The 22,125-nt window shown below is 41.9% G+C and overlaps 3 protein-coding genes across 8 annotated transcripts in view; 1 reads left to right on the top strand and 2 right to left on the bottom strand.

The window, feature by feature from the left end:
* The window catches only part of LOC110976474 (guanine nucleotide-binding protein subunit beta-1), a 31,403-nt gene extending 23,335 nt beyond the window's left edge, over positions 1 to 8,068 (bottom strand). The window contains exons 1-2 of one of the 2 annotated variants that reach the window (XM_087147128.1): positions 7,868 to 8,068; positions 1,116 to 1,178 (exon numbers count right to left, since the gene is read on the bottom strand). The gene's annotated coding sequence lies outside the window, so the exon portion shown is untranslated. Of the gene's footprint in view, positions 1 to 1,115; positions 1,179 to 5,169; positions 5,307 to 7,867 lie in introns of those variants that run through there. The other variant, XM_022229749.2, reaches the window with a different exon arrangement.
* Positions 8,069 to 8,454: 386 nt separating this feature from the next.
* Positions 8,455 to 20,031, top strand: LOC110976487 (allantoinase, mitochondrial-like). Of its 4 annotated transcripts, none has more exons than XM_022229789.2 (10): positions 8,455 to 8,579; positions 10,825 to 10,987; positions 11,841 to 11,992; positions 12,352 to 12,466; positions 14,395 to 14,541; positions 15,408 to 15,550; positions 15,690 to 15,876; positions 16,282 to 16,420; positions 17,461 to 17,633; positions 18,634 to 20,031. In XM_022229789.2, exons 2-10 carry the CDS (start codon positions 10,844 to 10,846, stop codon positions 18,823 to 18,825), a joined length of 1,392 nt encoding a protein of 463 aa, XP_022085481.2. In that variant the 5' UTR covers positions 8,455 to 8,579; positions 10,825 to 10,843; the 3' UTR covers positions 18,826 to 20,031. The 4 variants fall into 4 exon arrangements, with proteins under 4 accessions (XP_022085481.2, XP_022085476.2, XP_087003172.1 ...); XM_022229784.2 differs by lacking the exon at positions 8,455 to 8,579 and adding an exon at positions 9,748 to 9,950; XM_087147046.1 differs by lacking the exon at positions 8,455 to 8,579 and adding an exon at positions 9,756 to 10,010.
* The window catches only part of LOC110976486 (arf-GAP with coiled-coil, ANK repeat and PH domain-containing protein 2-like), a 28,534-nt gene continuing 25,441 nt past the window's right edge, over positions 19,033 to 22,125 (bottom strand). For both annotated transcript variants that reach the window (XM_087147043.1, XM_022229783.2), the window contains exon 28: positions 19,033 to 21,372. In XM_087147043.1, the coding sequence (XP_087003169.1) occupies positions 21,257 to 21,372 (116 nt within the window). In that variant the 3' untranslated portion in view covers positions 19,033 to 21,256. The remainder of the gene's footprint in view (positions 21,373 to 22,125) is intronic.

Below are 22,125 nucleotides of genomic sequence, written 5' to 3'. Positions count from 1 at the left end.
GATTTGTTGAAATGCCAAAGTCTGTTTTAAAGCCATGTAGAAACATAAATGGAGGACCAGGACAAATGTATGTTCCATTTTAAAAAAAAAGACTGAAAACTTTTTATTCCTTAACTAACCTCCCTATGGGAGAATGCCAACTACTGAAATTGGGGATTTGCATGGCTGCCATGTGGCAGGCCAGTGCTTTTGTTCAACGGGGTACACACAACGGAGGCTTCCCTGTGGAACAAAAATAACTGTCCTCCATAAAGGCTACCATGCAATGCCCCTATCTGACTTCTTGAGTTATGGATACAACATATCAACAAATGCTACATTTCTGGTACACCCGATGCTGTACGAAATGAAACATGGTGTCCCCTTTCAAAAACTCAATTGTCTTCCAACAATAATATTATTGTATTGTGCCCGTCAAGAATTTAAGCCTCATAACAACATATAACCTTACATGAATGATGGAATCTGGTAATGCAAAGACATGTCTTGCTCTATTTACATGAACAAAGGGTTGATCTCCAAAATGCATGAACATCATTATCTCTCAACACATTTCAAATTCAAAGAATTTACACGGTACTTATTTTGCCTTCAGATTTCTTGAAGATGCACCTCCAGAAAAAAAACACCACTATGGGCCCAAATGGCACTTTCTTTAGCTGTATGTTACAAGTATTAACCCTAACCCCGAAGGGTTCCTGGCCCTAACCTTCCCCATTCACACAAAGTTAAACATCCATATGGGACTTTGTGCACAGAGGCTGTTGGACTTTGTTTTTCTGAGATATGCCAAACCCAATGCAAAAGCCAGCTGTCTGGGCCTACCAGACCTATTCCCACAGAATTAAACACTTTACTACTGTTTAATTCTGTGTGGTTGGGGAAGGTTAGGTTTAAAGCCCAACGTTGGGAAAGGGGCTAGATGGGCTGTATATAGTTAACTTCAATGCCACACATAGGATGAAATGTTTTAAAACCTTCCTGGAGCTTTGATTGGTTCTGAGGGGGTTAGTTTGTTAAATCCAGCGCTGACACACTCTGTCCTTGCAGGAAGGGCACAAGGTCGAATAGTAAAACTGTGATACAAATTTTTGTTTATTGAATAAAACACTCACCTGGGTTAATAAAAAAGGTGTGTCCAGGTAGGCCCTGGGCAATGATCTGGAAAAAAAACAGATCTGCAATGAAAAAAAGAGAGAGAAAGCAGTCGTGAATAAATGTACACTGTAGAGATCCACAATCCCCCCAAATTCATACTCTACCCATCCTGTCCCTTCAAACGTTTACCACAGCCCTATCCAGTTCAAAGGCTATCGGTTATGGCTCATCTTGCATCAAATGCAAAGCAGATGATGGCCTTTCAGGCTGACCTTGGATCAAACTCACCGATGTGATCTCAAAGAAATAAGCAGTCAAAATGTGTCCTCACCCGAACGAGTTGACCCTGTCTGTCCTGACCCCTACCAACCTAGGGCTGTGCCGAATATCCGAAGTACCAAATATTCGATTGATTGCCGAATATTTAAATCCTTTTTTTGAAATTTGAATATTTGAATGCAAAATTCATTAAAAAGGCAAAATTTTCTTTTGTTTTAAATGAAAAAAAAATTGCACCATGCAGGCTTGTTTCAAGCAGATTTAAATGAAAAGCGTTAGAAAGTAACTTGCTTATTAAACAATTTAAAAGGAAAAGACATTTTCAACAGGGCAAGAAGTCTTGTTCATCTCTTCAATCTTGCTAAATCGTGACTGAAGATACTCCTAGATACTCCTAGTATTATACCGATTATAATGTACAACTGTGTGCGTTATTACAACTGATTTTGTATATGGATTGTTCATCAACAATCTGCGGGTCGGTGTGAGTGAATATTCGGATATTCAATCAAATTGAAGGTCGAACATTCGAATAGTGAATTATTCGAATTGCCTCATCCCTATGCCAACCCTATACCCCAAAAGAACTCCAATGTTTTCGAGCAGTGACATTGCCAAAGCTGGAGTTGCTACATGCGCATGCTTACACTCCATCTCAAGCGGCATGGCCATTAGGTTGTGAGGACTTGGCATGTGAGGCTCATACTTTGTGTTGTTTCAGTGTGCAACTGACGGTCCATGCCCACCGGTAGTGGGTAGGCGATGGAGCCAGTGACTGGAAATTTACAGTGTAGTGATCTTATTGGGATACAGCGAGGGCACGTTTGTTGACAACATGGCAACAAACGTTTGCCTTGGGGAGCTCAAATAATGACTGCTTGGCAAGAGCTTATAAATCTGTCTGGGTAACTGCCAACCATTAACCAGGTATGGACTGCAGCAATACAAACAGTGATACAACTATCACAGCAACTGCAAGCCACGCTTTTAAATTTACTGGGCGAGACTCAACAGCATTTGTTTTCTGACAAGCCCGACCATCTCACGTTAGTCTTGGCCCAAGACTGGATTTGAAACTTTTTTCCCTTGCACACAGGACTAATAAACCCTACCACAACAAAGGATGCTATTAAGAAGCTAAAGTCTAGCCTCAGCAATTTGGCAGGCCTACCCAAGCAATTCCCAGCCTAAGAATTCGTGTAAATCAGCTTAAAGGCGCAGATTACACAAATAAAGACGCCACCTACATAAACTCCATCATGTAATAACTCAAGTTTTTCCATGCATGATCAAAGTACATGGCTTTTTTACTCTGGCCAGAAATCCATGTACTAGTTTGGAGGATGAAAATCCAAATCAAGTTGTGGGCCAAGACTACAATATGGCATGCCCCCAAGTGCTCAGCTCAAATTTTGCAGACATCCTCCTGCACTTTCCTGTAGTGGACAATCCGTTTATTGTTCTGAGGTACTGCAAATATTGTACATAAATTAGGAATGTGTGCAAGCTTGTCCCAGGAAAAGAAAATCCACCTGCCTGGTGGGCATCCAAAAAAAGGAAAGTCCACCAAGTTCTTAGGCAAATGAAATAAAATCTGGTGCAAGAACATTGGCTCTACCCACAATGCACTGCAAAACATCACCTATGCACATTACCCACTGGTGATGCGCTGTATCATCATGACTTGTTACTACACTTTTCAATGACACCATTATCATTAACCGGCATGAGCAGAAGCATCCCCTCCCCTCATCAGTTGAAAATAGCCATGTTGGTCCGGAGTGCTCATTTTGTTGGCAACGATCATAACGCATGCATTTCATAGCACTTGTGAACCAGTGACCTGCAGTTCCTACCAAAGGAGCCTCAGAAAATTGTGCCCTGTCTTGGTTTACATGTAGCTCGGGGCTCAAAGTGCCATAAAGCTTTTAATGCTTAGCACAGGTGCCAAATTTTAGCTGGACCGAAACTGCAACAAGATTATACGGCACTCCTATTATTGAATCAATACAGATCCATCATTGCTTAATAATTCCTCCCTGATGGCTTAAGTGAACACAATGAACACAAACAAAGCCAGCATGGTAGAATGAAAGGTTGTCATTTACTTTATTAACTGTGAAACATGGAAAACACTTCAACAATGGCTGTAAAAAAACTCAGTCTTCACTCTGATAATCCAGACAAACCAACCTGTTCAGAAATAAAATTCACCGAGAAAAAAGTTACATGTGTTGTTGGAATCGTCACGCGGTGAACGACGATGACTGGAGTGCATTGGCCATTGATGTGTGATAATCAGTCGAACATCTTTGGTAATGCGATGAGGAGATTTCACCAAGCTTAAAATTGAACACTTCATAAAAAGAAAGGAAAAAGGCTCATCTTTTGAAATACTTCAAACTGTGGACTACAATCTCTGAATATCAAGAGTAACATCTGAACAGCATATGAACAAATGATGTTTCACTGTCTTACAATCTAAAAAAGCGCCTTCACAGTTAAGCATGTCACCTAATCTAGTGACTCCAATATCCTTGCAGAAGATGCTGTGTAGACTACTGATCACACGTGTATGTTATACAGATTCTCCATTTCCTGGTCCTACGAATTTTCTTTTCTTTTCTGAGCACAGGTGAAAAAGTCTCTCTTCCAGTAGAAATCCCATAAATCTCCACACAAATTTATGATGTTATTCATTTTAACTGACGTCCCTCCAAAATTTAGCTTCTGTTAAGCCATGGTTGATCACGCATGTACACGAATAACTCTTTATTGCATGACTGTACCGCGAGTCAGTGTTTCAAAAATATCATGTGAAAAACCAGTTTTGGGAATAAATTTATCATGTTTATGTTAACTCAACATGCTCAAGCTTGTTTTTCAACAAATTCTCTAAAAAATGACAGAAATACCACATCTGTCATGACTGTTTACTACTTCCCACATGACCTGTTGTTTAATTTTTTCACAAGAATTTTAGCATTAGTTTTTCATCTGCTTTTGAGGAAGTTGTCTTAGCAATAGTTTAACTGAGGGGAAAAAATCAATTCAAAGATAAGTCACATTGGTATGCACTATCAATTTGTACAACTGTACACAAATTCTTTCAATTAAATGATTTGTTTTATTCAATACTAAAGATAATATTAACACAATAGTAATTCATATGGATAGTCGGTAGATCGTGTGTCACGGTGTGTGTTGTGAATGGAAAATTCTGGGTGAAAAAACTCAGCTGAGAAAATTGTTTAGAACACCGAAAATTATTTCAAAATAAATGTAAACGACATTTTCATACTTTTTATGTATTTTTATGTGAGTTCATCATTACTGTGAAAATGAGTCGGAAATATTCAACAGGGAAATAGAATTTCAATCGTGCACAAGCAAGACAGAGCCGAAATCAAAATGGCTTCCGCATTCACCATGTAGGTTAACCGGACCAAGCTCAAGACGGCTCCCTATCAACTTCAGCTTTACAGATGTTCTTCAGAATTTATGCACATGTCCACCTCACCCGACCTCAATGAAATATCTGGGTGTTGTATTAGAACATGTGGTGAACGATTAATATGGGTAGTCTGCAAGGACAATAAAACGAAATTACAGCTCGCCGTCAAGATTTGATGGTCAACATGAACAGTGATTATTATTTTCCGTACCAAGGCACCGCCTAAAACCGCTCATCGCTTCGCCCGGTGACGGGCAACTGGCTCGTTATCTCGTCCCTTTCAGCCTCAAAACGACCCTCACGTGTAATGTTTTTATCTTGGAAGGACCAGTACTTACCCCCTAAATGGTGCTGTTCACTCCGGGTACCTCCTTTAGTCGATTTCCGTCCAGAATCGTTCTTTATTAGAAGGTTTACCTCTCGATCAGTAATTTTTACTATTTCCAGTAATGGCCGTAACATTCAGGGTGCGGTGCCCACTCCGATTTGGCAAGGAAACCCGTCTCCTAGCCTGGTACTATACGCGCTCACTGGATGTGAGGCCGTGCCAGAGTTAGTCGGCTATGTCTACGTGAAACACATTACTCTATGAAAGCCTCTAGATAGCGGCCGTGGCCATTTCCCTAAACTTGTGTGTTAGTACCAGCCGTAGCCATGCGATTTGGACTCAGCCGTAGAAAACTCCACGTTATTGAATTGGTTGCGTGTGCTGTCGGGAACCTGCGAGTTACGTCAGACATATATACCAGGGAGGGGAGGTCGCGGTTGTTTATGATAATGTTTTTGTTTTAATTTTCATTTTGGCGAGTGAAGTTCCTCAAACTAAAACGAATATCGATCCGAAGTTGCTACTTATATCGTGTTGAGCAATATTCCTCAGAAAATGAAAGCAATAGTTTAAAAGTTAGAATTTTCTTCAATTAATATATGTAGTTTTCTTTCTCAGATAATATATAGTTGGCATCCATAAAACATCTCTGCGGTTTCTTGAACGTTTCTATGACCCCCCCTCTTTTCAGTTGGATGGCTTATAAAAAGTTCTAGTTGACTGTGTATGGAACTTACCTTATAGCATGCATCGAGGAATTGGAAATAAAAGAGCTGGATCACCTGTCATCGACCGACAGACACACAGTCACCGTGGAGGACGGACGGACACACATAATAACGGAGATTAGTTTCTTTGTAAATACAGATACAAAAGTGACTAGAAAACAGAACTTGCACATAAGGCAAGGTTTTCTTTCTTCAGCCCGTACGTACAATTTTTAGATGTTCCACTCTTACGTCTCGAATATATCCCCTTTAGGGGCGTGGTTATGGATGATGGGGGGATAGTTATATTGGAGAGAATTTAACAAACGTATGATAAAAATTAAGTTTAACTGACAATGGTTATTGTGCGTTGGCCCCACTTAGAACAGCTCTTCCCCGGTAACTATCCAGTAAAAGAAGTGTAAAAAACAAACAAACAGACAATTAAACAAACAAACAAACAAACAAAATCGCTCAAGATACATTTCTGCCATCATTAATGGTTTCATCCAAAACTGACTTTTCGGGAGATGAACCAGATACACGTACACGAACACAAACCCTCTGTTCAGTGGAGTGCGCATGCTCAACTAATTACCATCCCACGAACGTCATACCTCTCCAATCTTTCTTTTTTTAAATAAATATAATTACCTTAATAAGTTTTTTAAGGTGAAGGCTTGATTGGACACCCTGTGATTTAACTGGAAAAATAAGCATCGTAAATATCTCAGGAGCTAGGATCTTGTCAGACGGCCCCTCCCCCCTTTTCAAGACATCACTTGCCTTCATATTATTCTATGCCTCACCCAAACCCGGAAAATTTGCCGTGCTTAAATTAAGGCATACGATTACAATGTCTACATAATTTCTCTTTCCAACGTTAACATGTTCAGCCATACGAAGGGTAAGACATCTATTAACGCCACAGCCTGATAGCTAGGCATCGACAGCGTTCTCGCATCGTATTATCGCCGAGCGCTCGTAGCATGCACTACGCACGGCAGCCGCCGCGCGAGGCCTGGGTCAAAGTGATTTGCATAGATTTCCACATAACATCTACACTTGCCAAGTGCTAGTTCAGTCGTGCACCTATTTTTAGCGTAGGCATATTTTTAGCCCGCCCGTTGAATTTACACAAGAGGATCCGCGCCTCACCACGGCTTGGAGGAGCCAAATATAGACAGAGGATGATCTATTTTTAGACCACTCAACTCCGGAGCCGATTTATATGTGGGTGTGGACGATAGTGATTGTATAAGAGGGGTCCGTTTTGTCCAGTCAAGGTGCTCCAAACATAAACGGTCTTGAATTCATGTTTCCCTTGTTAATACAAAATTCCATCCATTGTGGGATGATCAGGAAGGAACTGAGAATACTTCTGTTTGAAAAAGACTATAGTTTCAAGATGAATTCGATTTTTTTGGAACTGACATTTTCACTGAGTGTATGGGGAGAAAACTGGTCTAGAATTCATACGGTCGAATATTGAAACAAAATTCTCGAATGCATTGGCAGTCACTCATGAATTTATAACCCACGGTTTGTCCGATTCGTTTTTATCAAACGTCAGAGATGTGTGATTTTGATGATGCCAAGTGGAAGGGGTTATTTATCGAGCTTTTTGAAAGCCTGTTGTCAATGATGCCGCCATTACAGTGTCAATGTCAAGTGTATTTTCCGCCATCAATCCATCATTTTTTTGGCATACCTTGCACAGCCGGTCATTATGATTGTTATTGTTGCATAATATGATTCCCACGGATGGACCATATTACCATTGTAAACCGTTTCCTATACAATCCGGTCTTTATACCTTTGTTGTCGGGCTCGTAGTGACGTTCTGTCCGTCTACTCATTTTTTTTTTCCTGAGAGAGGGTGCTGTCTCTATCTCATCACTAATTTTCGAAGACAGGCATAAATTAAAATGCAAATTGCCTTCTGAATATTTCTGGAACCCGGCATTGTTCAGAGTCACCACCGACTAAAGGCTCACTTACAGTAGGTGGGTTGATGCACTCGTTTTAACAAGCCCAGATTGTGGGGAGGGAAAATGTTGCTGTGTGCTTCGTCGAATGAAACATCTCGCCGAGTGTATCGAGTATCAAGTATTACCTCTCGTTGCCTTAATTCCTCGATTTGGACAAAATTGTTTTAAACGGGAAAAACAGACTGGACATTTCTTTTAATTCCCTAATTCATTTTACTAAAACTCGGTGAGTTCAGTTTAAAGAAAAGATGTTGCTGATGTTTAATCTCAGTTTACTTCAAATCTCTACGTATTGGTTGCCACGACAACTGCGAATGCCGCGCACCAAATATGATGCGAAATTGTCCTGTAAGGTAAATTTCTATCCGCGTGTTTCTATGCAGTTTGTAAGTGACTTCGTCACAAAGGCGGACGCGCCACGATTTGCAGGCTCCCATTAGTCGAGCGCTGACGTTGCGCGTTAACTTCCGGTTCCATGGCTCCATGTAAACGGCGATCACTCTATGTGCAGTGCATGTGCAATGGGCGTGGTTTAAACTGCTGTGACGTCACACTTACGAGCCGGATAAACAAAACAGTTTATCATGTTTATTAATCTGATTGCTTTAGAAGATGTGGACACCCGTCAAATATTGGATTTTATATGAAATTCGTCTGAACAGAAATTAAAATAAATTGTCAAATTTCAGCTTTTAATGTGGACAACTTACCGAAGCATTAGAGTGAGTAAATGTTGATCAGTAAGAAATACATTTTGATGAGAGGTAATTTTTTTTTAGAGAGTCAGACTTCCTTGGACTTTAATAATAATGCTTTTCGGGTAAGGGATAAATATTATCGGTATGCAATCCAATTTACACGTAATAAATAGGCATTCTAGATGTCCGAGGCAGGTAATATCGATCCCTACCAATGCCAAGAACTATGCTCATTGCAGTTTTGCACAAATGTTCTCCCTAACCATTTATTGCAATTCAAGTTAAATTTTTTTGAAACTTTGATTATAAGTTTAGCCAGTTTTGAATAAAAACTCCGTATTATTCATGCGGAGGGTTAACTAACATCTCACCCTTTGCAATGTGATTTTTAATACATGTATTAACAGTTAATAGTGGTCCTTCCCCCCTCAATCCAAAAGTATTTAGGGAGAGAGAAAGGGAAAACACCTTGATCTATCAAGAAAGAGTGAGTGCCAAAAAGCCTTAAGCGCCTCTAACGAGGCTTGTTTAGTCTACGAGTGGACTTCTGTGGCCCTCGTTTTATCTTGCTTTTCAAAGTGGCAGAACCCAGTGTGCGACATGGTGACAATATAGCGCCCTCTGCTGATATGCAGCTGTTCGTATGGACGTTGGGACCTACCTAGGGGTGCACTGAACCAATTCAAGCTCCACTGAAAATAGTGTAAAATCAACCAAGTTTGGAGCCCCATGGCAGGCAACTGAAGTCCCTGAGGCCTCTCAAACAAAAAACAATGTGTTGTGTGGTCCTCCAGATTTCATTTGAATTTCAATTTTTAGCAGGTTAACCAATGAATTTTTTAATTATCCGCCCAAAACAAACTCACCCCCCAAAAAGTGAATGTTGCCAAGCCCTCCCAGTCGCCATTTTTCAAATGACATCTCTCACCGTACCTTTTGGGGCTCTTCTGACTAATTTTCAATGCCATTTTTGTCTGCTTCATCCCCAGATGGGTGCTCCTGAATCAACAGAGATAATCCTAGGCTATACTGGCACAATCCCACCATTCCTTGACCCAAACAGACCCCTCTTTTTGAAACAATTTCTGGGGGGTACTTTTTGTGCGCCTCCGCCTGGCAAAGAATTTTCCTTGAATTGGAACACTGCACCCCTAGACGAAGTTGAGTATTGTGAAACGGCCATAGGTCATGTGACCTATGGCCGTTTTCCAATACTCAAATACGTCTCCGTCTGAGGCTTCGTCCCCGAAACCAATCCCGAATTGTGGGTCTGAAGCGTTGAAATAAAATTGGATTACTTTAAATTTGTGCTCTTCTGCATCTTATTAGATGTTTTGTGGCACTATTAGACTAATTAATGCGCTTACAGCTTCAAAGTCAGGTCGTAAAAAACAGGTGAACCTGAGATGCCGCTGAAATTGAGTATTGGAAAACGGCCTCGGACAAGACTGCAGCGTAAGTACAGTAATAAGTTACATTGACCCTCGAAATACCCTCACGTTTTTCTCTTTGCTTTGGCACAGATAAGCCTATCTGTTCCTTTCAAATATTGCAGTTGCATAGTTTTTAGTCCACATAGCCTATAGCCCCGAAGCAGTGTTCTCGCTAAGTGCTGGGTAAATCATTGGATCGCGAAGTGTAGTCAGCTGGTAGTCAGGTAGTGAGCATAGTTCGCAACGCTTTCTAACATGTCTAATGCTTGAAATACCATCGAATTGGTAGATTTAAATTTTCAGTAATATTTTTCAGTTCATTATTTGGAAAATCCGTGCTGGGCGGCAGAAATTTGCAGTACCGGTGCCTCCCCGGGGCCGCCCAGTGTGGCTAGAACACTGACAAGAAGTAACCAGGAGTCTACTCCATGGTCCATGGCTTGTTTGTTGTGCACGTTTGAATGGAACGTGATCCCTTGCGTTGCGTAAACCATTGACCATGTAGATTATAAACGGTGGATTAATCAAGGCCACCATAAACACTGCTAATCTCCAGCAGTCAGGACATTCAGGGATTTTTTTCTTCGCTTGTAAAGTTGTAGGCCTATTGCCTGCTAGTGCTACAGTTGTTTGCAACAATTATTGTCAATAGCCTACTTAGCATGCTTAGCCCATGGATGAAGGATGCTTAGCCTTAGCCTTGGTGACTGGGCACTGGGGTTTGCCGCCGAGAGCAGCAGATATCGAACCCCATAATTCTTGGGGAGGCCTACAAAAGTCACTTTTGGTTACCCAGACACTGTTTTCATTTTGTTATTTCATGGTTTTTGTATCAGAATTCATAAGCAACTCAAGATGTCTTCCATTCGAGTCAAGAGCCGACGTGTGTTGCTTAGGGACAACGGCACCATAGGACCAGCTGTTGTGGAGATAGTTAATGGGAAGATTTTCAGGATTGTGGAAGGAGATAAATACAGTGGTCCATGGGATGAAGCAAAGGTAAACCTACACATGCCCCGCCCCCTGCTAGCGACCAGTATTACTACATAGGTCAAATTATGCTGTTATGGCTTATGCAACATTACCGATGTTGGTTAACAGCTTGTAAACTTCACACATTAATTTAGCTCTTCCCTTTATGTTGACTGTAATGTCCATAACTACAAACTGCACAAGACCGGGGTATGTTTTATTTTGAGACAAAAACACAACAAATCATACACTTAATCTTGATGGATGGTACGATCAACGTAGTGGACAAGAACCATGCAAGAACAATGCGTTTTGAGCAGGCCTGTACTTCGAGACTCGCATGTAAAGGTGCATCCTACACATGCAGTGTTTACAGCCGTAGCTCCCCTCTGATGCTTCAGGATCACCAGCAATGACCGTTTCTGAAATCGGCTAAAATGGGTCTCGCTGGATTTCCCGTTTTTTTCTTTTGTACATTCTTTGACCATAAATGGGAAAACTGCTCATTTTTTCGTGTTAATTTTGAAAGATGGTCTTGTCACCAGTGGCGGTGCTACGTGGTGTGGGTGCAAATTTACACCCACACGATTCTGCCTTGCCCCACACTTGCACCCACAGCCACTGAGGTCTTGCGAAGTTGTGTTAACAATTGTGACAAAGAAAGAGATGAGGGGACTGTAATAGACACTGGTAGTCACCATGCATTGTTGCAACCTGGTGCCTACGTGACAATATGTGGATTTGTGCGCATTCAAATGAAAACTGGAGTTACATGCTTAAATACAGCACGGCATATCTCTGTGTAAATTTGGACAACTTCCATTCTAGGCTCGACAGATTTAGTCAGCAGAACTCATGCTGTGAGGATTTTATCTCGCAGGATATTGATGCTGGACAGTACCTTGTCATGCCCGGGATCGTGGACAGTCATGTTCATGTCAACGAGCCAGGACGCACGGAGTGGGAGGGGTACGAGACAGCCACCAAGGCGGCAGCAGCTGGTGGGATAACCACCATTGTAGACATGCCCTTGTAAGCAACAATTAACGTCTGCTTGGAACTTGCCATTTATTAAAACTAACTTCTACTTTCCCTCATTTGTGCATTGGGTCAAACATAGTATCTCAAGATTCCAGGTATTTCAAGGTCCAAGGTATGTACTCTATTGGGACGTGGATTAACCGTTTTGCTGAGGAATCCAGATAAACTCTACCACTGAATGTGGTCAATACTTGTTCTAGTCTACCAATGCATCATTCGCTCAATATGGCGGTCCCCTTTGTATTTTGAGTTTTGGCAAAGCCTCTAGCTTAAGTTAGTGTTTTGAACGATCATGAAACTCACAACAGTAACATGACTGAGATGAATTTGTTTGTTTCCCCCTTTTTCAGAAATTGCATTCCTTCCACAGTGAGCTTAGATGCCTTCAGGACAAAGTTAATCTACGCAGCCGAGATGGCACATGTCGATGTTGCGTTCTGGGGTGGAGTCATACCGGGAAATGAGGTTCGATCCGTCCTCCCTAGCTTGCGACAGATTTGGATCTCCAAATGTGTCTCATCGAGTATTTTTTTTTCCCCAACAAAATCCCAAGGAGTGTGACAGTGAAGATGGATGAAATAAAAAGACAAAATGAACTTGCTAAGGATCACCAAATTTCGTCCACCGAATTATTACTTAGGCCTATGGTACTCTTTAATCATGCAAAAAAAAGTTGCAAAAAATATCACCCCCCAAAATAAAGACTTTTTAGAGCTAGCCCGACAAGCACATAAGATTTACCTCACCCAGAAAGAAATCAGTGTGAATGCACTGCGATACATGGTTTAGAACTGGTTTAGAAACGGTTCGTCTAATGTTTGCTCTTGGGTTTCAGTAATCCCACCTCCATCTTGAACCCTCCTATGCTGAAGTCACTCTTTGGGTCACTTGGTAAACATCTCAAAGAAGCACAGCTGTGTTGTGTTGTGCACTGCACCAACATGCAAGAGAGTGACCTTGGGCACTTGTGCATATTTGTGCTATAAAACCAAAGGAGGGTTAACTTAGCTAAATGAGCGTTACAGGTCTATCATTAATGTAACCCAGTGATTGGTTTGGTCTTGATGCTACCAGCCCAGGTGAGTTTGGTTTCTGGACAGTCGGCCGACCGTCCGCACAGGCATCCTTAAGTCGAACCTGACATGTTCCACACAAGAATCTATTCCTCAGTCATGGGTGCTATCCACACAGGGCGGTATAAGTGCTTGTTGTCCGCTGAGGACCTTGGGCTCTGACTTCAGGTCGTTCCCCCTTGGGAAAGCACTCCAGGACAATATCTAATTTCAATGTGAGACTAAACTGTTGAGAATTTATCATTTCCAGTTTCTGATGAATTTTAAATTCACTTCGTGCTCTCAGCAGACAGGCATGCAACTTTTCCTTGGATCAGACCATTGAAAGTTGAAACATGCTGAAAGAAGTCTTGTAAAGATTGGAATATCCTTGCTGTTTATCACAGTTCAAATTACATGCCTGAATAGATTAACCCTAAAATTCATTTCTAGGGAATGCAAATTACCTTCAAAATATTCATCTCCTGATAGAGCCAACTTATTTTATCAGGTATATTTAACGAAAATAAACTTGAGCTGTGAAACTTTTCGTGGCGACGGTAGTAAGTTAAAGTTATAGAGGTTTGCGGTAGCACTATGCAAGGATGTCCCATTCAACTTCCTTTAAAATAAACTTGTTTACAGAATTAAAGCAGGCCTCAGCTCAATCCTTGCAATTGATTTCCAGTTTTATAGTTGTGGGAATGCAAATTTCCTACCAAAAACATCCAAAAGATTCTTTCATTGCTGCAATCCTGACACTGACTTCTAAGTCTGTAAATCAAAGTGAAATAAAGCTTACAGTTTCACGCTCAAACAGGTATTGCATCATAGGTGACGCCCAGCAGGTCCCACACAGGTGACTGCAAGCCGTGAAGGCTAGTACATTGGGCATCTGAGACTGAACAGGATCTCTCAAGCATAACCTAATTTGCATGCTGGCTATTAGTCTACACCACTCCACACTCCTGGGACAAACTCATTTCTTAGATAGGGGAGAACATAACACATGAAAATACGCTGGCCAGTGAAAATTAAGCAGTAAATTATTTGAAAATAACACCACTCAGTGGCTGAATGAAATTCCATCTCCTTAAACTTCCCATGCCCTTCAAAATCCATGAGGAGGTTTGGGAAGATGTCTGCTGTTACTTTGTATGGGGTTTGATGAACCTTGAAAGTTGAAGTTCAGAGAATGTACCATGCGCAATGGTGGATTTTAATTTAAGGATCAATTAAGGCTCCAAAATACCAGCCCCCCCTTCCATCTGTAACTTTGCTTGTGGTTGAAGGATGATTGACCCAAATCATCCTTTATCCCCGTGTCACATATAATGACAGCTAGAGTTGAAGCCTATGATTCGTGAGGGCATCGCTGGGTTCAAGTGTTTTCTGATCCACAGCGGAGTGGATGAGTTCCCCCATGTTACCGAGGATGACCTGCACAAAGCCATGAAGGAACTGCAGGGCACCGACAGTGTGCTGCTGGTAAGAGATGAGAAAAATTGGGCATCTCATGCCCCGAAGGGCCATTTGATGCATGATATGTGGCAAGGGGGCCCCCCTCTATTGAGTCTTCTTTTGTGTTGACGGAATCTTTGGAATTCCCTTCAGATTTCCGGGGGGGGGGTGCAATAGGCACAATAGCCTTAGGGTGTATAGCTTGTGCATCATATCACAAAGGGGGTCCACTTTTGCCGCATTCCATGCTGGAAATATGAAGGGCCAGGCACACTTTGTAACAAATGTGGTAAATTCGAAACAGGTTATATGCGACCTCTTGATACCGAAAATTGTATTTATTGATAATAAATCAATCTTGAAGCTTTCAAGCTTACTTTTATGATACAAAATTTTGTTTGTTCAAAAGCTCAAAGCAATAAGTTTTAAATTCAACATTGACAAAACGCTTCCACACACACAAGTGTGTATTTGCCTGCAACTGGGGACCCCCTGTTGTTCCTCTTTTGTTTGTAACTCCTTCAAGCTGGATTTTTGATGATGATTTCCTGGACTGTTCCTCTTCATTTTGCCACAATAACCTTGACCCCAAAATGCCTCCGAAAATGTTTTTCAGAGAAGGGAAAACATTGTGTGGACGTGTGTAAGTCCACACAATGCCAATGTACCCTGCATTATGTGGACTTCTTTTATGCAGAGGTAAACACCATATGACAGGCCTGTACAGCTGACCAAACACAGAACCCCACCCAACCAGAGAGTGACTGCTTCACACAGTCTGATAAAAGAATGCTCTTCACTTTTCTGGATATTCATAGGGAAAAAAAGGGGAGAAAATCAGCACCAAGACAAACCACTGTACGTCACACTTTTCTTTTATTTTCTTGGAAAAGTTCCATGCTGAAGTGGAGACAGATCTCCCACCAGATGACAGTCCGACTGCTCCAACTGCCTATGAGACATTTCTGAAGTCCAGGCCAAAAGCCATGGAGAATGAAGCCATTCGATTGGTCGCCAAGTTGTGCTTGCAGTACAGGTAATTATGATTTATTCATCTTGAAGTGAGGAATGTGGTAATACGCAAGATAGCCAGCCTATATGTTGTTTTCCTGTGTAGGAAATTAATAAAAATTCAGATGATTTGAAGAAATCCAACCGCGATTTCTGTACTGCAGGGTGCCCTGTCACATTGTTCACCTCTCCTCAGCGGAGGCCCTTCCCATCATTCTCGATGCCCGCAAACAGGGCGCTCCCATCACCGTAGAAACGTGCCATCACTACCTCTCGCTGGATGCGGAAACTGTGCCCAGCGGAGCCACGCAGTTCAAATGCTGCCCACCAATCAGGGAACACGAGAACCAGGTGAGAAGATGAAGCAAACATTTTTAGATTTTGTTGCTGTCTCGTGTTTGCGCCACAGTGGTTCAGCTATCGATGCCAAGTCTTCAGGGAACCATGCAAAGATGGCTTCAGCATAAAACGCTCTGAAGAAAAGCTCTTACTAAAATGTATAAAACCTGACTCGTACATTTGTGAACTGAATTACAACAAAATGTGCAGTGCTCAGATTACTTTGAGATGTTTATTCAATTTGTTTTTCAAAATGCAGTATTTAAATGTTATTTGCAAAGACCTCGTGATCTGGCTTGCAATTTGACCAATGATTGGTTTCATGATTGACTTGTGATTGGCTGGTGAGTGACTCTCCTTCCAGTCACAGATCCAAGGATATTGACTGGGTGTTCTTGCTTGTAAACATTTCTGTAGGCTAGGCTTTGGTCTGCTGTCACCTCTGGCGACATTGATATGATCGTGTCGGATCACTCCCCATGCACGGCTGACCTCAAACTTACTCAAGAAGGCGACTTCATGAAGGCATGGGGAGGGATTTCATCTTTGCAGTTTGGTGAGAAATTCGGCCTGCGAGATGTGCATTTCTAATCTTGTTCTAAACCCTCCTAAACCCTTCAAAATTGGCCAGAATGTTTCAGAAGGTTTTGTGGGATTACGGAAAGTAGAGCTCAGCCACTGGTACTTTACATGGCAGCCCTGATGCCCCTTGGGAGTTGAAATACAAAGAATGTGTCATTGGATTCTTGCAAAGTGGAGGATTTTGCAGGATTGAGGAAAAGCCCAGCCACTGTTACTCAGCATGGAGCTTAGTGTTTCTTAAACAATGAAGAGCAAAGAATATTCCTCTCGTTTTTTTTTCTGATGGGTTTGTAGGATTGAGGAGAGTTCCAAGTAAGAACTCTTGGGAGTTCAGGATAAGAAGCTTGGAGTTGAGAAGTGTAGTTAACCACTACCAGCCGGGGACTCCGGGATCGGAGCCGTATGGTTTATATGTGTGGCCGGGGTCTCCGAACTCGGACAAAGGAAACAGGGCCCTGTAACAAAAGACCGTACTCCGAACAAAAGACCAGGCTGCTGGGCATGACCAGAATTTTTCACTCTCAAAAGTGGTGATAATCCAGCATTATTTTGAAACCGTATACCAGGGTTTGGGGTATTTAGAGCAAGCGGATTACCACCGGGGACAATAGCTCTCCACCACCGCAGCGATGAGCCACACAGCACCGCTGCATGCTAATCTGGCCCCTATTGAAAAGAGGTCAGCAGTGCACTGAGCCAGGTTCGTGAACAAAAGACAGCTGTGTGACACCGCACAATCTGGGCTCTGTTTACAAGGCTGCAGGCCTGGCTGAAATATTCGGGTGTCAATGAAGGTCACCTGTCAACTTAGAGTAGTGCCTGAAGATTACTCCGTTCGGCTATAAACGACTGTTAAATGGAATGATGAATTGTTGAAGGATTTTGAGAACAGAAAAAATGATAGTCATGCCGGCCCAGCATCCTCAACGTTGAAAAATGCCCCGGTCCGAAGTGGTTAAAAAGCAGAAGCTGCGTCACTTATATTGATGCACTTTTGGGTCATTTCTGCTCAAGGATTATCACTGTTCTGGACTGGGTCACGGAATCGAGGCATGCATATTCATGAGCTAGTCCGCCTGATGTGTGAACGGACTGCCCTGTTGGCTGGCCTGGCAGACAGTAAGGGGCAACTCAAGGTGGGCATGGATGGAGACCTAGTGATATGGGACCCAGAAGCAGAATTCCAGGTAAGAATCAAGCCATGACTGTGTCATGAGCAGGACGGTTTGTTGCAATTGGAATGATTCGTAATGATCTCTACACTGCAATATGGTTACCATGGCGATGCCATTGTCATGCCTGTGTCCAATCCACTTTGTTCCAACGCAAGAAACTCTTCCGGTTGTGTCCCACAGTGAAGGTTCCAAAGGGCGCTGTTTTTCCACAGTGCATTATGGGAAATATCGATACTGGCAAACAGAATTCATTTTGTCCTGGCTGATTTGCTTTAGGTTTTCATTGGCTAGATTTCCACTTTTTTTCCCCCAGTAAACAATGAGTGTTCACTGTGTGGCAGCAGCGTAGGTGAACAGTGAAGGACGGACGATTCAAAATAGGAAAACAGTATGCATAAAGTTCAAATCTGGGTGATTCTATAAATTTGGGGTCTGAAATTTGACTTTTTCTGTCCCTTCTACACTTGTGTAATATGACTTGGTACTCGTATATATACATGACTGACATTGATTTGACACTAGTGTTTGACAGGTAAATATGGCTATTCTTAATCACTATTGGAAATTAACCCTAACCTCTTGGGTGTATGTAAAATCATATTGAAACTGGGGGATTTGGAACCGTTAGGGTTAAAGAATGTGATCTTAACTTGTAACATTGACATTAAAAAACATTGGAAGCCAAAGTTATGGAATGACCCCTTTCTCGTGATCACAAAACGTGTGCAGGGGCAACGTAATATATTTGTGTTGTCTCACATTACTGTGGGTTATGGGCCCCCTGCGGGACCAGTCAGGGCGCAATTTTCCCAGCAATGAAGGCTTATGTGGTGGGAACTGCACTTTGTTGGTTTACAAATGACTGTGCAGTGCACACATAACAGTCATGTTGCTACCAACAAAATGGACACTCTGCACCAGCATGGCTCTTTTCAGCTAATGAGGGGGGCGCTTCTGCTGGACACGGGTAATAAATAGGGGTGGATATAACGGGAATATCGTTCTCTCCTAGGTCACTCGAGACAAGATCCAACATCGGAACAAACTGACCCCTTATGAGGGCAAAGTCCTAAAGGGTGTAGTCCACAAGACGCTGGTCAGGGGTCAGGTGGTGTACGACGGGGGACGACACTCAGGGAAACCGCTCGGCAAGCTGTTGTTCAGGGGGACGGCAGGGGGCCAGTCTGCATCCCCGAAACATTGAGAGGTGCTAAACGGGCCAGACGCTTGCGGTTACATCACAAAGTGCTGTTGACATTTGGAAGCAAGGGTCCACTCCATTTTGGACAAGTGATTTTCATTGCAAATGCAACTAGAGGTCAGGGCCTACGCTAACTTTTGACCCCTATCCATCATACCCAGTGCATCAAAACAACAGCAGATCCACCAACAACTGCTATAGGACACACAATTTCAACTTGGCCTTGCCCGCCGCCGCTCGGATTTTAATTCACCAAAGTTGACACAAATTAGTTGGTATTCATTCAAACAGTCCCAATTACTCGTTATAATTTAAAACTTAGTCTTCGAAGATAATGACATAGCAAAACACTGTTATAAATTAATTTAACAATCCTTAGAGCAAACAATTCGAGAGGCATATTAAATTCGTAACAATGCTATGATGAAAATGTTTTTGTAACTAATTTTCAAACTTTACGTGCTTCACAACGTTTCTGTAGTACTGTCCCTGTACTCTCTAGTTATTCCTTTCAATACAAATGTTTATGAATTCTAAAAAACTGAAATCAAACCATGTGAGTGGTAAAACCGGTTCAGGTTGCTTAACATTTTCTTTCGTTCCAAAATTATTGTTATGTGATAAAAATAAAGTCATTTATCATATTTTCTTTTACTTGCATTAAGCTGGGACTGAGTCTAAAAAATTGTTCATTGTTTTAGAGAAAAACTGCCTTTCAAAATGAAATATTTTCATTGATCAGTCCCGGTATTTCTGTTGGTTTGTTCAAGAAATGGAAGGGTTTGGATTTATTATGTTGAGTGCTCAGCAAGTTTTGAACAGAGCTGAAGATTTTATTTACAAACTGCTTGGTAAAAGTGAGATAATTTGCCTTTCATGATGCTAATTCCGTGATTATTTTCCACTGGAAAGAATGCTCACTTTCGTATCATCTTGCATGATCTGTCATGGTCTTTTTTAGGAGGGAAAAATCATTTCAGATTAAACATGAGGAAAAAGAAGAAAAATCAAGTGCATATTTTTAACATGAAGGAAGAGTTAAAGAGCTGTGTTTGAGATACGTGGCTACTGCTGGCAAGAATGTGCCTACAGTAGCTACATTCAATACAATATTACTTTCATTCATGCATGAAAAAGAGAAACTGGTATTTATACAAATTCTGTATCTTGAAAATTTGCCTACATGTGATTAAACCTTTGTCTAGAAAATAGTGTTCCTCTGTGACTATCTTTTTTTAAAAAATGAGTTGATTTTTGTTGTTTTTTGTACAATTTTTTGTTACACCAAAAATAATTTAAAGCACTTTTCAGCCTCAAGCCCACGTTTTGACATAGCTGTACATGTCTCTGTGAACATGCACAGCGCCCTCTTTTGATGTCAGTGATGACAGTAGCAGGCAAGGGCTCAATGAGTTCACTTGAGCACAATGCCACTTTTACAACTGCAGAAAATGTGGGAACCCCCCCACTAAAAAAACAGTGACTTTAACCTTGCTGTTATCTACATGCTACAGCACAAGAGGATGTGCCGTAAGGTGACAATCACTGAGTATTAAGCGCACTTGGTCATTTTTCACTTCAAAACATTTCTTGTCGATTTTCGCAATTTGCCATTTAAAACATGCCCGCTTTTCCGCATGTTTGTGATTAACAGGAGACAGAGATAACGTGATACCCTTCGTATGCCATGTAGCCATTGAATGACGCTGAATAAGTTTGCTAGCATCAAACCAAACTTCAGTAAGTTATTAGATTCTTAAGTTATCTTACTGTTTGCTCATTCAAGCAATTTATCCAAAAAGAGCAGCCATCATGTGGCTTTAGTTGTACTTTTGAAGTTTTGCCGTGAGTTACTGGGTGACATGTATCTATATATGCTGACTGTGTGCAGACTAAGCAACTATTCAACTGAAGGCTGGTTTATACTTCACGCGACAGCGAACACGAACTTGTGACATCAGATCAATTATATGCGCTGTGAGTTTGCAAAAGTTGAGCCCATTTCAACTCGTGCAAAATTTGGCTGCAAATCTTTAATGACGTCAAATTCGCTTCACGTTTACATTGGCCTGTAGTAGTATAAACCGGCCTTCAATGCGGTGATGTTCTGAAGAAATTTATGTGAGCCTTCATGTGACACTAGCTTGCTGTCGTAAGTTGTATTCATCTCTGAGATTATAGCTTAGGGTCCAAACTCTGAGATGCAAGTGCGCTGCTGCAACTTTAAGCGGGGCTGTAACTTTAGAAATGGTTTTAATCTAATCCCTTCACTGCATCAAGTGTAGTTCTCTCAGTTGGACCTACAAGAGAAGGTTATAAATATCCTGGATAATAGCCGCTGATAGAGATGACCCAGTGGATGGGATATATTATTGCTCTTGCAGTGAAGGGGTCAGTGAACTACGAGCTACTGTTAGAGTTGCCCCCAGTCCTCTCAGGTGTCGGGTGTCGTGGGCTTGTCCGGCTCTTGGAAGTTGCGATTGAGCGCTTCGGGGTTGTTGGAAGCCAGGTTGGTGAAATCTCGGAACACATCCTGAAAGGTTTCATCATCTGGGGTTGTGGTACAAAGACGTGTCAGTTACACAAAGAGGGAAGGATTCTGAAACCGGTTGTGAAACAGCGTTGTATTGGAGTCCGTCACAAGGCCAGTCACAAGTCCTTTCACAAGGCCAGTCACAAGTACTTTCACAAGGCCAGTCACAAGGCCAGTCACAAGTCCTTTCACAAGGCCAGTCACAAGTCCAGTCACAAGTCCAGTCACAAGTCCTTTCACAAGGCCAGTCACAAGTCCTTTCACAAGGCCAGTCACAAGTTCAGTCACAAGTCCAGTCACAAGTCCTTTCACAAGTCCAGTCACAAGTCCTTTCACAAGGCCAGTTGTAAGTAACAGGGTGAACAATGACAAAAGAATGCTTCTGTCACAGCTTGTTTGAAATAGCTTGTGAATTGGCTTAAGACTGAATGACTTGCCATGGACTTGGGATGGACTCAAATACAACACTGTTGTGAAAGCAGGGACCAATTTGGACATCAGACCAAGGGCACATTTCTGAACGCTACTTAGAAATTGCTGAAGCACAGCAAATAATGAAGCCAGTGTGTTATTTGAACGGTTTATACATGTATACACGAAATGAGGAGTGCCAAAGGCCATTTGGTTTAAAATAATCAACACATGTCTATGAGTGAGATCGGCCCTATCAGTACAGCAATATGCCGACTAGTGTGCATTGAGTAGGCTTAAGCAGGCATGATGTTGGGTGGGGGGGTCGGTTGAGGATTAAGGATGGGTGTGGCCGAATG

The sequence above is a fragment of the Acanthaster planci genome, linkage group LG16, assembly GCF_054643075.1.
Source record: "Acanthaster planci isolate LZ-2023a linkage group LG16, COTS_SCS, whole genome shotgun sequence".
NCBI classification, from domain to species: domain Eukaryota; kingdom Metazoa; phylum Echinodermata; class Asteroidea; order Valvatida; family Acanthasteridae; genus Acanthaster; species Acanthaster planci.
This window is presented reverse-complemented; position numbering and strand designations above follow the sequence as displayed.